General features: G+C 35.5%; 2 protein-coding genes across 3 annotated transcripts; one reads left to right on the top strand and one right to left on the bottom strand.

Moving 5' to 3' along the window:
• Positions 1-143: 143 nt before the first annotated feature.
• LOC113055847 (putative pre-mRNA-splicing factor ATP-dependent RNA helicase DHX32) lies at positions 144-11,573 on the top strand. Of its 2 annotated transcripts, none has more exons than XM_026222214.1 (11): positions 144-590; positions 2,506-2,699; positions 3,660-4,032; positions 5,048-5,287; positions 5,421-5,514; positions 5,786-5,935; positions 7,115-7,306; positions 8,740-8,880; positions 8,966-9,156; positions 9,258-9,448; positions 10,639-11,573. In XM_026222214.1, the coding sequence occupies exons 1-11, from the start codon at positions 342-344 to the stop codon at positions 10,817-10,819; spliced, it is 2,196 nt and encodes a 731-aa protein (XP_026077999.1). In that variant the 5' UTR covers positions 144-341; the 3' UTR covers positions 10,820-11,573. The 2 variants fall into 2 exon arrangements, with proteins under 2 accessions (XP_026077999.1, XP_026078000.1); XM_026222215.1 differs by having other exon boundaries at positions 146-590; positions 5,048-5,281.
• On the bottom strand, positions 10,887-16,871 carry LOC113055849 (protein BCCIP homolog). Its single transcript, XM_026222218.1, has 7 exons — positions 16,647-16,871; positions 16,456-16,530; positions 16,243-16,323; positions 13,908-13,997; positions 13,615-13,802; positions 12,095-12,260; positions 10,887-11,206 (listed from the first exon to the last, which is right to left on the bottom strand). The coding sequence occupies exons 1-7, from the start codon at positions 16,776-16,778 to the stop codon at positions 11,036-11,038; spliced, it is 903 nt and encodes a 300-aa protein (XP_026078003.1). The 5' UTR covers positions 16,779-16,871; the 3' UTR covers positions 10,887-11,035.
• Positions 16,872-16,896: the final 25 nt, after the last annotated feature.

The following is a 16,896-nucleotide window of genomic DNA, read 5'->3' on the forward strand; positions in this document are numbered from 1 at the left end:
TCTTCGCTACACTATCATCAGTATTACCGAGAAAGAAAAGAAAAAAACAGTTTAACATAATCTATCTGGGCATGTTATCGGATTAAAATATGATGACGCTGGAATTGATCTGTTTTGTCACGGCTGTAATATGATATGACGTCACAGCGCTCCTCCTCCTGTCCTGAAACAAACCGGCGTTTCAGTAGCGTGGGGTTTCCAGCACATATCCAACTTCACGGAGGCTTTGAGGGCGTTTTGGGACACATGCACGAGCACAGAGTACTGATTGGTAAATGTAATGTAAATGGGAGAGAGTTTGTAAGCTTACTATAATAACCGCATGCGTGCAGCTGCTCATTATGGCTGGAAACAGCGAGATATTAGAAGGACTCGAGAGAGAGGAGGAATCTGATGATCTGTTTGAGTTTGGAGATGATCTGGAGCTCAATCAGTTTGATGGACTGCCATATTCCTCCAGATACTACAGACTCCTGCAGGAGAGGAAAACTCTGCCTGTTTGGAAATACAGACACGAATTCATGACTTTGCTGGAAAATAATCAGATTGTTATAGTCTCAGGTACAACAAAGACTGGCAAAAGCACACAGGTGAGTGTTTGTGATCACGCTTCTGACTTTCTAACACTTCTTGCTGTTGGTTTAGACTCATATCTAAACAATTAATTCAAGATACATTGATTTGTTTACTAAATTTGGCAGTACCTTCTCACTGGAATATGCCATTGATTTGGCTTTCACCTGATGTTAAAATTCAAGAAGCTCAGATTTGTGGTGAATCTAAAAAAAAGTGTGTAAATGTAGCATATGCTTTAACTTCATCACACTATTAATGCTGGAGAAGAAGCACTAAAAATAGCCTGGAGAAACCTAAAGCCTCACTGCCATGAACACTTCAGTTTGAGAGATTGAACTTTGCTTTGCTTTTCATTGACACACACTTTATGGAAACCAGTATGCTATTGAACAAGAATGAGACCAGACACAGTTGTACATTGTTGTTAGTTATTGTATTGTTTTATTATTGTTGCTTTGTGAAAATTAAAGTCTGGCTGTTAATTCTGTTTATGTCTAATCAATTGAGAAAATGGGCTGTTGTACACATCTTGGAATAACTAGGCGTCATACAATTATGTCTTATATTGGACTCAAAAATCTCATTGGCTGTATATAAATTCATTAAATGCCATTCTATTGCAGTTCAGATTCCAGACATTGTTAAAATGTAACATAATAGATGAACAATACATAGTTTGTGACTAGTGCTTGTACATGATATGAGTTTTTTTGAGGTCTCTGTGTCTCTCAATGCATGTGGCCTGATCATGACGTCGTAAATCTGAGCAAATATACTTTAATAATCATTTGAAGTGAGGTCACCAGTTGTGTGTGGTGAGACTGTTTGCTGTGAGTCAGCTGCAACCATTGTGTTGAACCCTATGAACAAACACAACGCATTCAGCTCATGCTTCAGTCAGCCGTGGCAGACTTTTGCCTCTGCTTTCATTTTTAGATCATTTCAGTTTAGCAAAAAATATTTTACAAATATTTGTTGTTGTTGTTACACTACTAATAGTTTGGATTAGTTAAGATTAGATTATATTTTTGAAATAATCTCTTCTGCTCTGAAATATCAACCGATATCAAAATTGATGATGATAATAAAAACCATTAATATTAATAATAGTGGACCAATAATAGTTGGCAGTTAAGATGATTTCTGAAGGATCATTTGACTTTGACGACTGGAGTAATGATGGTGAAAATTCAGCTTTTCAGTCACAGAATTAAAAAATATATACATCTTCAAATATATTTTTTTGTTTAAATTGTAACAGTATTTCAAATAAAAGTAGTCCTGTATTTTTTTTATCAAATAAATACAGCCTTTCATAAGAGATCGCTTTCAATAATATTAAAAAAGTTATAATTATTCAAAAATTTGACTAGTAGTTCTATTCATTCATTTATTTATAGATATAAAATAATGTCTTAATATGCAATTTTGCATTTTGTTCTACAGATTAAGGATTTCTTTGTTACAGATCCACCAATAAAAAAATATATATATATATATATATATATATATGTATGTAAGTGATGGGATTTTATCATCTGAAAGATTACAGATCAGTACAATCTGTGATTTGGCATTTTTGCATATTTTGCATTTTGTACATTACAATTTGCATTTTGTAAATCTGCAGATGCATGTGCATTGTGTGTTAAGTGGAAATAGGAAGCCTTGCATCTGTTCAGCTCCCCCGACCTGCCTGTCCTCAGCAGATGCTGTCGGTCTGCTCGGGCTGAAGGTCTAAACCTGCAGCTGTTAAACAAGTCAAGGAAGTCTTAATGTGGACCCCCTGCAGAGGAAGCCATCCACAAGAGGGAGACTGAAATAACTGTCATATTTGTTTAACATTATTATTTAAAAAAGTTCTGAAGGCTTGTGTAATGTTGCAGTCGAGTGCATCCAGGTGCTGATAGCGTGTGTCCATGTCTTCAGATCCCTCAGTGGTGTGCAGAGTTCTGTCTGTCTGCGCAGTATCAGCACGGTGTGGTGGTGTGCAGTCAGATCCACAGACGCCAGGCTATTGATTTGGCTCTTCGTGTTGCAGACGAGATGGACGTAAACATCGGCCATGAGATTGGATACAGTATCCCGCTGGAGACGTGCTGCTCCAATGATACTATTCTCAGGTCTGTGTGAAACTCGCATGCATGCAGCCCTCGCTGAAATGAGCCACACTGTTACTGAAGGTTTTCAAGTTGGTGATATGTTAGGTCCAGCTAAAGCATGAGAAGAATGTGCCGTCTTCTCAAATGTCTGAAATACTTGAGGCTTTTTTGTTTATTATATACAGGTCACTGGAGTCTCTCACTTTGTTGTAGATTTGGTTTTAAAGGATAGCGCTAATGAATAATCTGCCAATATATATATTTTTTTTCAAATAATAGTGTTTATATTAAATACAGCAAAGCGAGAGACTGAACAAGATTTGAATAAACCTGCCTTAAATCATGCAATTTACTGAGAAGTGTACTATTACTTTTCTATCAGATTATATAAAAAACCCATCCTTTTAATTTTACTCTATAAACAAAATGTCTTATTGAATGCATTTATTTTGTTATATAAATATTTCTGGTCAGATATGTCTAAAAACATTTTAAAAAATTAAATAAAAAACAAAAAAAATTTATAAAGAGATAAATAATTTTTTTATATTATTTCATAAAGAATTGCTTTAACTAAATGTCTTATTTTATGTAAAAAAGTGTCTAATCAAATGTCATTTTATTATAGAAATATATTTTAATATGTTTTAATATTTTTCAAATGTTTTAAAAGCATGAAGAAAAAAATCCATATTTTATTTTATATAGACATTTTTTTTAATTTTATTTTATCAAAACATTTTTTTTTCAAAAGTAGGTCACCAATAGTACAGATAGAAGATTGTATAGAGTGAAAGTGCGGTACAGACAAAGATAAAAGATAAAATAAAAACAAAATCAATTCAGACATATTTAATACATCGCTTACAAAGCATTTTCAAATGCTAAAGAAAACAAATCCGTTTAAAATCGTTCTACATCTGCATATTTGGAGCATATTTATCTGTAAATGTCAAAACCTAAACTAGGTCCTGGTTGCAGGTTCTGCACTGATGACGTCCTGCTGCGGGAGATGATGTCAGACCCCCTGCTGGAGCATTATGGGATGGTGGTGATAGACCAGGCCCACGAGAGGACCGTGAACACTGACCTTCTGCTGGGTCTGCTGAGAGAGGTGCTTCTCCAGCGGCCCGAGCTCAGGGTGGTGGTCCTGTCCGCTCCGCCTGCTTCAGACACGCTCCTCACACACTACGGGAACGTCCCATGCCTGCATCTGGACGCCCCGTGCGCTGGTGAAGTGATCCACAGCAACAGCAGCAGCGCTGAAAGCTTCTATTCGGCTCTGAGACTCGCACTGGAGGTCCATCGGTCCAGAGAGCCTGGAGACGTAGCTGTGTTTTTAGCATCGGAGCAGGTGAGATGAAACGTGTTCATGGATTAGAAGTACCCATGATCCTTTATGCATTACAGTTTATAGTATTGTAAAAATGCATGCATAAGTTATCTGGACAATCAACCTGTTAACCTTGGATGTTCCAGGAACTGGAGAGTTGAGTATTAACACTAAAAGTAAATATCTGATGAATCAAAAAATTAATTAATGCATGAATGTATGCTCACAGACCAAATAGATAAGAGAATTTATGTGTTCATTTTTACCTTAATGTTCAAAGTTTTTATGTTTTTGAAAGACGTATCAGCCAGTGCTCTATTTATTTAAGCAAAATACAATAAATAATTTAGCAATTTAAATGAACTGTTTTTTTATTGAAAATATTGTAAAATGTAATTTATTTCTGTGATGCAATGCTGAATTTTCACCATCATTACTCCAGTCTTCAGTGTCACATGATCTTCAGAAATCATTCTTATATGCTGCTCAAGAAACATTAATGATTATCATTTAAAACAGTTGTTCTGCTTTCATATTTTTATGGTGATTATTTGATGAAAAGAAAGTTCAAAAGAGCAGCATTTATTTGAAGCAGAAATATTTTGTACATTATAAATCTCTTTAAACTATCACTTTAAGTTTACTGTCACAACTGTCCACCATTAAATGCCTCTGTGATATTCTTGTGTGTAAACATGATAGGAGTCTAGCCTTACTTTTCTAATAGCACACCAACAAGGGAACTAGTTGCATCCAGAAAATGTGGTTGGAGTTTGTTCAAATCCCTAATTGTAACTTTAAGCAGTAGAAACAGTGATGCTTGCCGTAACAAACAGCACTAACACAATGTTCTCGATTTGGTGTTCAGCGCGGTCAGCAGCATCTGAATGTAATATGTCCACTCAGCTCTTTCACGAAGCATAAGCATCGCTCATTTTTCTCTTGGAACATGTGTAGAAATCTTTATTGCCCGCTGTTGTGATTTAAAGGGGTTTTCTGCTGATTGTGTGTCTCTCTCTCTGTGTGTGTGTTTTAGGAGGTGGTCTGTGCCTGTAATATTCTCACTAAAGAAGCATCCAGGATGAGTGTATCTTTGGGAGAGCTGACAGCTGTACCACTGTGTCCCGGACACACCGGAATGTGTCCACCAATCACAGAAAGCCCACAGAAGAGTAGGCGGGTCTTCGTTTCCTGTAGCCAATCAGAGGATCTGTTTTGGCTTGTGGACACTATTACATTTGTCATTGATACTGGAGTGGAGAAGAGATTAGTGAGTGTGCGGAAAAGTTTGGTTTACTGCATTTAGTTTTTCCAATCAAAAGTTTTCTATTTTGCAAATAGTCAAAAGAATACTTATCTGCAAGACTTGTGACTGTTAATTCATGTTTTCTGTGTGATATTGTGTGTAGGTGTATAACCCACGAGTGAGAGCCAGTTCAGAGGTCCTCCGACCCATCAGTCAATGTCAAGCCGAAATCCGTAAACGATTGACTGGATCAACAGGTGCATACATTTTTGCCATTTATTTGCCATTTACCATTATTATTTTTTTATATATAAAGATCCTCTTTATTAAAACTATGAACCTGCAATGCATTACTATATTTGCAGTATAAAGACTGCTACAGAAAACAATCCAGTTCAGTATACAAATTCAGTATGCATCTTAAATAAATAATCTTATAAAGTCTTATATATATATATATAAGTGAATATATGACTTTGTAAATGTAGAAATGAATCGTGAATCACTGCTGAATGTGTTTATTTGAAGGGAAGTGCTTCTGTTTGTATCCTGAGGACGTTCAGCTGCCCGCTGAGATCCCTCCTCGCATTCTGGAGTCCAACATCACGTCCACGGCGCTCTATCTGAAGAGGATGGAGATGGCCGGGATCGGACACTGTGACTTCATCAGCAGACCTGGTGGGTGAGATTTCATTTCACCGTGGCATATGAGAGCTTTAGAGAGGTTTGTCAACATTCAGCTTTAATGATGAGTCAGTTAACTATGAAAGGCCATTTCCACCAATAAAGTAAAAAAGTTATAGCCAGGGTTGCCAGGTTTTCGCAAGAAAACTCACCCAATCACTCGTCAAAACTAGCCATATTGCATTTGAAGGGGGTCCCCAGTTAAAAATGGTGCCCCAGGGGGTAAAATACATGTTTTTTTAACAGGGACCCCCTGCTACAATTTGCATTCCAGGGGATATATATCATGTTATTGGAGTCGCTTCAACCTGCAGACTTGGCAACACTGGTTATAGCATAAAATAAACATTAATAATCATCAGAAGGTACAGTAACTTGTTTCAGCTGCAGAAAGACGTCAGTAAATTGTTTTTCAAGTTCAAGTCCACTCAGGTTATTAATCTACTCTCCTGTCTGGTGTGTTTGTTGAATGAAATGATGCATTCAGTGTTATGATTGGTCAGATCACCTGTCATTCAAACTCCAGGCTAAAGGTCAATGGTGAGTTTATATCCTACAGTTCTTAACAGTTAACACTCGCAATTCTGAGTTTACATCTTGTAAAATCCCACAGTTTGTCTTAATCTCAAAATTCCAAATATTTGCCTTGCAATTCTGAATTTATCTCACAATTCTGGGTTTATATCTCGTAATTCTGAATTGCAAGGAAAGAAAGTAATTATCTTTTTCATTTGAAATGTTCTTTTTTATTATTATTATGTTTATCCAAGCTTCTATAATAAACACGACTGATAAGTCTGTGAGGTCTCACTGTAGTCTATTATTGTTGGATGTATGAAGGTCTGTGGATCTGTTTCTGGCTGGTGTTCGGTCATGCGTGGATTTGCTGAACTGTCAGCTCTTCTGTCTGCTGGGTTTAGACTCATTGTTTCTGGTCAATGTTTGGACGGTGGGAAGCTCAGAGGAGAAAGAGAAATTCATTAGTGACCAAACAGACACAATACACAGGAAGAGAAGAGCTCAGTCGGTGTAGAAACATTGGGAACTGCCTGTCTATATCAAGTGATTTATTTTTAGAAATTCCAGAGACATTTGGCTACGCTCGTTTCATTAGTTAGCATGCTTAATAAGTCACAGAAGGACACATTTGCATGATATGCTTTTCATTTCCAGATCCCGAGGGCCTCATGCAGGCGTTGGAGGAACTCGATTATCTCGCTGCTTTGGACAACGATGGAAACCTGTCTGAGATGGGCATCATCATGTCAGAGCTTCCTCTGGATCCGCAGATGGCGAAGGCTCTGTTAGCGTCCTGCGAGTTCGATTGCGCTAGTGAGATGCTAACCATCGCTGCAATGCTAACAGGTAACTCTTGAACACAGACTGTAACACGCACCTGTAGCTGACTGATTTTTCATTTCCATTTTCCATGATAGTCCGTTGCTCATTTGTTAGAGATTTTTCTTGTTCTCATAATAATTTTCTTAATATTTTTCATATTTATTTTTAGTGTAAAACATTAAAATGGATTCTAAAAATGTATTCATCAATTTTTAATGTAATCTGTGTATATATAAAATATATAGAAACATTAAAATTTTAAATATATATATATATATATATATAAAAAATATATAAATATAAATAAATTTGTATTTTATATATATTATAAAAATGTATTAAAATATTATATCTAAATTATATTATATATTATTCAGACACCTTCAGTGTCTCTCACATTTTCACATTCATTCGCTATAGTTTAATAAATGGTAAAATATTACAAGAACTCTGTTAAACTGTGTCAGAACAAAGTCATCTTGATGATGTCAGATAACAATTAAGCAAAACGGGGTCAGGTCAAAGTGTCTGAATAATTTTGTGTTCCAAATATTTATCAATTTTACTGGTAGTCCACTGTATGAGGATGTATTTTTAGGTATAATATGTTATTTGCTGTCCTCACTTACATAAATGAACTGTAGTGTCCTTTTCCCACTAGTAAAAAAAAAACTGTGTGTAAATAATATTTGGTTTGACTGTAAATGTGTTATCATAGAAATGTACAGGATATTTCAGAAAATATATATATATAGTGAGAGATTCATTATTCGTTATTGTCCTTATTCACTTATCCCCGTGTCGTTCCAAACTCGTAAAAGCTTTGTTCTTCTTAGGAACACAATTTAAGATATTTTGGATGACAACAGGGAGGCTTGTGACTGTCCCATAGACATCCGAAATAAATAACGGTGTCAAGGACCAGGAAAGTATGAAAAGCATCGTCAGAATAGTCCATCTGCCATCAGTGATTCAACCGTAATGACGAAGAAAACAAAAAACGACTTTATTCAACAATTCCTCTTTTCTGTGTCTCTCAAAATCATTGCAGTGCCGTTTGACAAATCTGAGCTGCACGCAGATGGCGTATGCTGCGCGCTGCGCCAATGTGTTGTTTGCTTTTAAACCAAAATGTAAATACACATAAAAAATGCATCCTTATGGCGCGGTTGATACAGAAGAGCATACGCCATCTGCGTACTGCTCAGAATTGCCAAACTGGCTCTACGGCATACTTTCCTGGACCTTGACACTGTTATTTATTTGGCAGTCTATGGGACCGTCTCAAGCCTGCCTGTTTTCATCCAAAATATCTTAAATTGTGTTCTGAAGACAAACAAAGCTTTTAAGGGTGAATAATGACAAACATGTAATTTTGGTATGGAGTATCCCTTTAACAAACATACTCCATCATATGTTTTGCGATCCGTCTGCTTTTATGCATCCGTCTCCATCAGCACCAAGCTGCTTCATCGATCCTCCCGTCGGCATGGTAACAGAAGTCATGCGCTGTCACATGAAGTTCCAGCATCCGGAAGGTGACCACTTCACGCTCATCAACATCTATAACACCTTCAAACGCAGCCAGAAGGAACCATGTGAGTGTCACGCCTTCTCTCATGAATGGGCAGGTGAAGAACGAGTGTGTAAACGTCTGCGTGTGTGTGTGTGTGTGTGTGTCAGATTTCAGTCAGGAGCAGTGGTGTGAGGAGTATTTCCTGTGCTGCGACGCCCTGCAGACGGCAGACGCCATCAGAGCCCAACTCACAGACATCCTGAAACGCATCGAGCTTCCCATCTCCGAAGCAGCCTTCGGCACCAAAACCAACACACTCAACATCAAGAGAGCGCTGCTCGCCGGCTTCTTCATGCAGGTCTCACACAGCGGCTATAGAGAAGATCACCCCTTTAAAATGTATTTATATGTATATATCTCAAGCATGTCTCCATGCATCATCTGCCTCGTGTCCCTCAGATGGCCAGAGATGTGGACGGTTCGGGGAATTACTTCATGCTGCTGAACAAACACGTGGCTCAGGTTCACCGTCTGTCGGGTTACGGAGCAAAAGCTCATAAACTGGGTCTGCCGGAGTGGGTTCTGTTCCACGAGTACAACCTCTCCGACAACAACTGCATCCGCACCGTCACACAGATCTCAGCGCAGGCGTAAGTGTGTCCTCCTTTAGCTCTGACCCTCACAAACAGGATCAGGCCACGTCACCCTGAGTAATCATGATTTTAGATGTGTCATCATTACTAATCTGGTCTTACAGGAGAGAGGCTTTCAGATCCACTGCTGCTCACTTTCACTATTCTTACATTCATTTAGCAGATGTACATCATGAACATCCTGGAGATAATTACTAATGTTACAGTTCTGGTAGTGCAAAAACAAGCCTTTTACTTAATGAATTCTGCAACATTGTGTCGTCTGTTTTTTTGGGTACTTTTAAAAACTTTTTATTTAATCAAAAATGTTAAGGAAATAATCTGTTTAAAGATGGGGTCAGTAAATGTATATTTATTTGTACATTTTTTAATTATATAATTTTGCTTTTTATGTGATTTTCTTCTTGTATATATATATATATATATATATATATATGTATATATATATATATATATATATATATATATATATATATATATATATATATATATATATATATATATATATATAAATAATTTATCTGATGTCAGATTTCAACTATTTTTGTAAAGTTTAATAACCATTTTCCCAAAAGTTTTGAGCTCTATTTATTTATTTAAAGCATTTAATCATTCATTCTTTATTTTCGTTTATTAATTGGATTCAACAAAATGTATTTAAAATGTTTTAGTTTTGTTCTGGATAATTCAATCCCATATTTTCATATTTCAAATTGCCATAATATATGCTTCTTTTCAAATGTTTGGGGTGAGTAATATATTTTTTACATTAGTTTTAAAGGAATCTCTGATGCTCACCAATGTTGCATTAATTTGATTGAAAATACAGTAAAAACACAAATATTGTGACATGTAATTACAAATTAATATTTTCTATGTGAATATATTGTAAAATGTAATTTATGTCTGTGATGCACAGCTGTAATTTCAGCATCATTCCTCCAGTCTTCAGTGTCACATGATCTTCAGAAATCATTCTAATATACAGATTTGCAGCTCAAGAAACATTTCTGATTATTAGCAATTGTTAATATATTTTTTGGAATTTTTAAGAAAAAAAAAGCACTTATTTGAAATAGAATAGAACCATTATAAATGTCTTAACTGTCACTTTTGATCAATTTATTGCATCCTTGCTGAATAAAAGTATCTGTTTTAAGCCTAAATCTGGTTCTCTTCTGTTTCAGGTTCCTTCAAATGGTGCCGCAGTATTTTTTCTGTAATCTGCCCCCTAGTGAGAGTAAAGAGATCCTGCAGCACATTCTGGACAGAGACAGGACAGGGAATGCAAGAACAAAACCTCAACCAGCTGCGATAGAAACAAAGACAGAAGAGGCCGAATCACATGACCGATGTGTCATCCAGTGAACCATTAATAGAGTAAACAGTGCTCAAATGTTTTGTATTGTCAACTCTTGAAAAGACACTCAAAGAATCCTGTTTGGGTCGTTTATTTTGTGGGAAATTTAATCTACTTATGTACAGAAATAGATTATTTCACTGGTTTTGGGTGACGGTGTTAAACTGTTTTGTGGCAAGTTCATACATTAAGGCCTGGGACAGTAAACATCTTTTTTCCAGGGTTCAGACACTCAGATATTCAGTCATTTTATCCATGATGGCTCCCATCCTGTCCGCTGGGATCACCATCACTGTGCGGTACGGCTTCATCGGTACGTCATCGTATGACCACTTTCCCGTCGCACAGGAATCAGCCTCGTCCTGAACGCAGTAGCTGAATTTCAGCGTGGCTTGCTGTGAAACAAACAATGTTTACAGTCGTTTTTTTTATGCATTTGACACTAAATTCAGGGTCCATATGATCAAAATAGACCATTGCAATTAATAAAATCATGGAAATTTCTCTAAATATTTTTCGAGTAATGTTTAATGTCTGAAATATTTAAGTGGCTTGAGTCTTTGTGACTGCAACCTCTATCATTTTTTTTTTTTTTTTTTTAAGTAAACAACTGGGAAAGTAACAAATGCATTGGTCAAAGCAGCGTTATGATAGGTAAATAAAACTAAAACCACAAAAGAATTTACATGAAACAAAATAAACATTAACTAGTGCTGCCAAATCAATTAATAACATCCAAAATAAAGGTTTACATTTACATAATATTTGTATGTGTATTGTGTATATTTATGTATATATAAATACACATGCATATATACGAAATATGCAATATTTATATATAAATCATCAACATATGCATATACACACATGTATTCTGTAAATACAAACTCTTATTTTGGATGCAAATAATGCATTTGACAGCACTAATATTAACAAAAATAATAATAATAATAAAATTGTTTTTACTAAATACAACAAAGTCACATTTTTTTTTAAATGACAATGCAATAATAATATATATATTTTGTTCTTATATATAATATATATTAATTTAATTTCAGCTAGTTGCCAAATAAAATTTCTAAAACTAGTATAAAAAAAAAAAAAAACTCTTAAAATTAAAAACTTTTGCAATTAAAATAAGAGAAAAATACACTATTCTTATTTTAGTATTATATATTTTCCCCCCTTATATATATTGTCACCACATATTCTACATATTAATACATATTCTGTATTTTATGCACAAGAAATGAACCACAGAACAGATTTATTGAGTTGACCTCATAGAAGAACTCCTCCTCATCGTTCACGAACAGCAGCTCTTCTTTAGGTTGAGCTGCTCCAGATCTGCTCTTCTTGGCTGCTTTACAGGTTTTGCTGATCATCAGGCAGAACTGGCATTTACCGCTGGGTTTATTGGTCCTTTGTGCTTCAGCCATTTCCTTCCTGTGAAACCAGACATTATATCAGCATGCTGTTTCTCAAACCCAGCTCCATCTCAGACTACTTCTGTGAATGTTTTAGAAACATGAGAAATGTGTTTGTTTGATTGTTTCATGGTGAAACACTTCACTCATGTTTCCAGGGATCATGTGATGTGGCTCTTCTACAGGCGCTGACCCTCATTAGACACACGGTTACATAAGATCTTTATAAACCCATGTAATGGCATCAGTGCTGGGTGTCAAAGATGTAAAGAACTGGGATGTCTGTGAGTAAGAACTAATTTTTTTTAAACAATATTTTGCTTTTCAGTTACCCTTTTTTTAAGGCAAGACATCAGAGGTGAATATAGACACTGAACTAATAGATACTCTGCCATTTGACTGATTATTAGACATTAAGAACTGATTTACTGATTAAGAATTTCAAAACATGATTTGCAGAAGAAATTCTCCAAAATGTTATGTTGATGCAAATGAGGCATTATCTAATTAAATATGGATTTATTTGTATACATTTCCAAAACAGAAATCTGAATATTGGATTGAAGCCAGATTTAAATTTTTGTTTTATTTTATTGACGTATTAAAGGGTTTTTACAGAAAGGACTTCTCCATAACTCCATAATAAATAATAAAAAGCAAATAAATTGAATAAAATCCATGTTTTTAGGAACCAGTGTGATTTCAGTATTATCAAGATACTATTATACCATTAATATCTAGATTTTTTGGTCTATTTTGAATTTTTTTGTATTTTCTCTTTAAATTTTAAAACTCTAGTACAGTTGTGTTTTGTCATTTTTATTAGCGTTTTGAATGTTTATATAGTTTTAATTTAATTTCACTTAATTGTATTATTATATTAAGGTGAATTAAATAAAAATGAGAAATGTTGCCTTTGCAACTAGCTGAAATAAATATGTTAACGTGTTTATATAATTTATTTATTTATTTTGAAGTTTATTTTGTTTAAAGCCACAGAAATTAGTTTTAGTTAACTAAAATGTTGTATAAAATCAGGCAAATGATATATAACCAAACCCTTCAGGATATAGATGGAATAAAACTTAAGTTTAAGTTAAGTGCTGCTGAAATGCAGAAAAAAGTCTTTAAAGATATGCACTGGAGCTGAAATCTACACACACTGATAGATGCAATAATAGTGCAATTACATAAACACTCCAGTGTATTTCATTAGTTTTCTCTCCGCTCCTCTGAACAACACGTAAGGACAAGCCAAATAAACAAAAATTTAAAAAAAAAACAAATGTTTTTTTTGTTTTTTTTTTTATTGCTAGCAGTGTCTTGCCTTAAGAAATTTAGCAAGTTGCTGGTCAGAACCATAAAAGACTTACTGAAGTTGTTTGTGCATGGGGAGGGCGATCTGTGGCGGGACGTTGACGAATCTCTCGCTCAGCAGCAGCCCGACAGACTGTACCTTATCCAGCAGCAGCTGCTCGAAGCGCTCCTGAACATCCGGGGAGCTGGCTTTAACACACCGCTCTATCAGCATGTCCTTCAGCTGCTCCAGACACTCCACACCCTGATCAACACACACCAGACCATCAGACGGGACACAGACGCTCCATCCAGAGCCGCAGACTCATGACATATTCGAGAGACCACTCATAAACACAAGCGTTATGACCTGTCTCTCGGTGAGGTTCACCATACTGATGAATCCAAACACCTCGTCTGGGTCGGCTTCATCATCACTGTCGTCCGGTACCTCCGCTTGCTGGAGCAAAACACATTCAAAACTACTTTAAATCATTAAATGAGATGACAGTATAATAATTAAGGACAAGGACATTGTTCCAGATGAATTTTCTAAATATTATTATCAGTATATTTCAAGGCAGAGGTTTTTAAAAAACATTTTTTTAAGTTCCACAGAATTATTTTTTTTTTAAATGCCCAAACATGATTGTCTTTGTAATAATATGTATATTCTATTCATTAATTTGGATTATTATTTCTTAATTATATATTTTTTTTACTCATTTTGATTATTATGTCTTAATTACGTTATATATTATATTCAAGGTTTTCTTTACATTTTTCTCTAGTTTCTTTTTGTGGCCCCCTGTTTTTTGTTTAACTGTTTAAAGTTACATTGAATGCATATAAAAGTAAATCTGTTAATTAATTTATACATTATGAACAGTAAACCTTAAGGAATTAATTTGATATGTAAAACAGAAAATACACTATTATTTATTATTATTTATTATTTTCTCACAAAACTTTAGTTATAGCTTGTGTGTGTGTATATATATATATATATATGTATATATATATATTAGTGCTGTCAAAATTAGCGCGTTAACGCATTCGATTAATTTGAAATATTTAACGCGTTAAAAAAAATAACGCAATTAACGCGGTTGCAGTTTTTTTTATTTCCAGTTGTGGCCTATGTGTGTTCAACGTGCAAAGAAATATGGATAAGACCAAGGAAGGACTTTTAGACGGAAAGTTTCAGTATAAAACTCTGCCGGATTACTCTTCATTCTGCCACAAGAAACATTACTCTTCATTTAGTCTGCCACAAGAAACAGCAACATTAAAATCATGAACTCAAATGTCATTGTTTAAAAAAAAAAAAAAAAAACAATGACTGTAACAGTGCGTAAATCAGACCTTTCTGTAACACTAAGTATTTTTTGTACACAGTGCCGCGAACTGTCAATCACCCCTGTACGCGTGCATCACTCGCAGCTGCAGCAACTTGCGCTCTCTCTCTTCATCAAGCTTTAAAACAAAAAGGGGACAAAAAGATCATATTGTCTTTGTGCATAGGCTATAGATTAATTAGATAAATGAATATCTAAATTTGTGCCTTGCCGTCTACGTTTTTTTTTTTAGAACTTAGAAAAAAGATGCTGCAGCCAATGAACAGCCAGCGGGGGCTGCAGGACGACTCAACCTCCGCAGACAGTTTTTAATGTTTATCAGACAATAAATACTCAAGATTTTGCTTTAGTATAACTCACAACGAGTTTCACACACCTTCTCCGGCCACGTTGAGTTGTTGACACTTAATAGTGGGAAAACGACACATGCGCTATTCACTTGTATAACTTAAGGGTGAATGGGTAATGTAGTTTCTGCTCTGGATGGGATGAATTAGGAAGCTTGCATTGTGAAGGGCGCTCTGAAAATCGGCAGTGCAGGTAAAAGATTAAAACCTCTATTAAAACAGATGTCCAAATGAGCGTACCGGTACGCTACAAGCACGTTCTGGGCGCACGGAGAGGTGGCGGTACGCTCAAGAGCTATATTTGGAAGTGGCGGTACTGAGTACAGGTGCATACTGGCCCACTTAAAGCAATGGCAATGACTATACTTTGGAATTTTTTTGCAGTCCACTTAGAATTCAACATGGAAATCATTTTTGTTTTTTATTGGCATTGATTGTTTTGAAATTCAAATGGTACTTACATGCCTGTGTTTTTATTTCTGTAATAAATATGGCTTTCAAGCCAACAGTTAATTTGGAGGATATTGATGGTTTATTGCAGGTATGTTGTTTACATGAGAAAATCTGTGTTACAAGTTAAACAAAAATTCCAATAAACAATCATATTTTGAATTTAAATAGTTTCTTTGTCTTGAGTTTACATGAATTATTTACATTTTACATTTACATATCCAAAAAGTTTCAGTCTTTTAATTGCGATTAATCGCGATTAATCGCGATTAATTTTAAAAAATTGTGCGATTAATTAGTTAATTTTTTTTAATCGATTGACAGCACTAATATATATATATATATATATATATATATATATATATATATATATATATTTGGCAACTAGAATCTCATAACTGACCATCAATTTCAGTGTATTTCATCCAGATGGTCATTGCCATGAATGAATATTTTAAGTATTATTATGGTGATGATCGGTATATTTTAAGATACAGTGTCAAGTGAATTATGTGAACGAATTATAAACATAAAAGAGTAAGAGTCTCACTCTGATGACGCTGCCGATGTGATTCTGCTGGATGATGATGTCAGTCAGATCAGACGTGTTCACGTGAGACTTCAGGAACAGCTGGAAAAACAAAAACATACACGTGTGTGTGTGTGTCTATTCGTATTCTTTGTCATTTTTAAACTCTGTTCAATTGCAAACTGTGTAGGGTAAATTATATCTGCGTGTTCAGTGCAGTCTCTGTAACTTTACCTGCTGCAGAAGGGTTTTAATGCCATGAAAGTCGTTGTCGGATATCGCGTGTGCTTCAAAGTCCACAATAACCTCCTAAAAAAAACGTAACACGTTTATTGATCACAAAACAGCGTGTTTCAACGCAGAGCAAATCTGGCCTGCACATCAGGGCATTTTTGGCTGCAGTAACAATCAAATCCGCAACTTACCTCGTTTATTTCCTCTTCTGAATTTCCACTGTCCTCGTCGCCAGAGTTTTCCAGACCCTCGTCCGAGCTTTCAGCGCTGTCTTGGGGTTTTTGTCCCGTTTCAATAGCTCGCCTCTTCGCAGATGAAGCCATGCTGTTCCACTACAGCAAACAGGAAGCAAACATTAGTTCACGCAGAGGTTATCCGTGAGGTAGGAAACTGATGAGTCTTATCGGCCATGTTGGCTCACAATAGACGCATGGACAGACG

Source organism: Carassius auratus, chromosome 37 (genome assembly GCF_003368295.1).
Source record: "Carassius auratus strain Wakin chromosome 37, ASM336829v1, whole genome shotgun sequence".
NCBI classification, from domain to species: domain Eukaryota; kingdom Metazoa; phylum Chordata; class Actinopteri; order Cypriniformes; family Cyprinidae; genus Carassius; species Carassius auratus.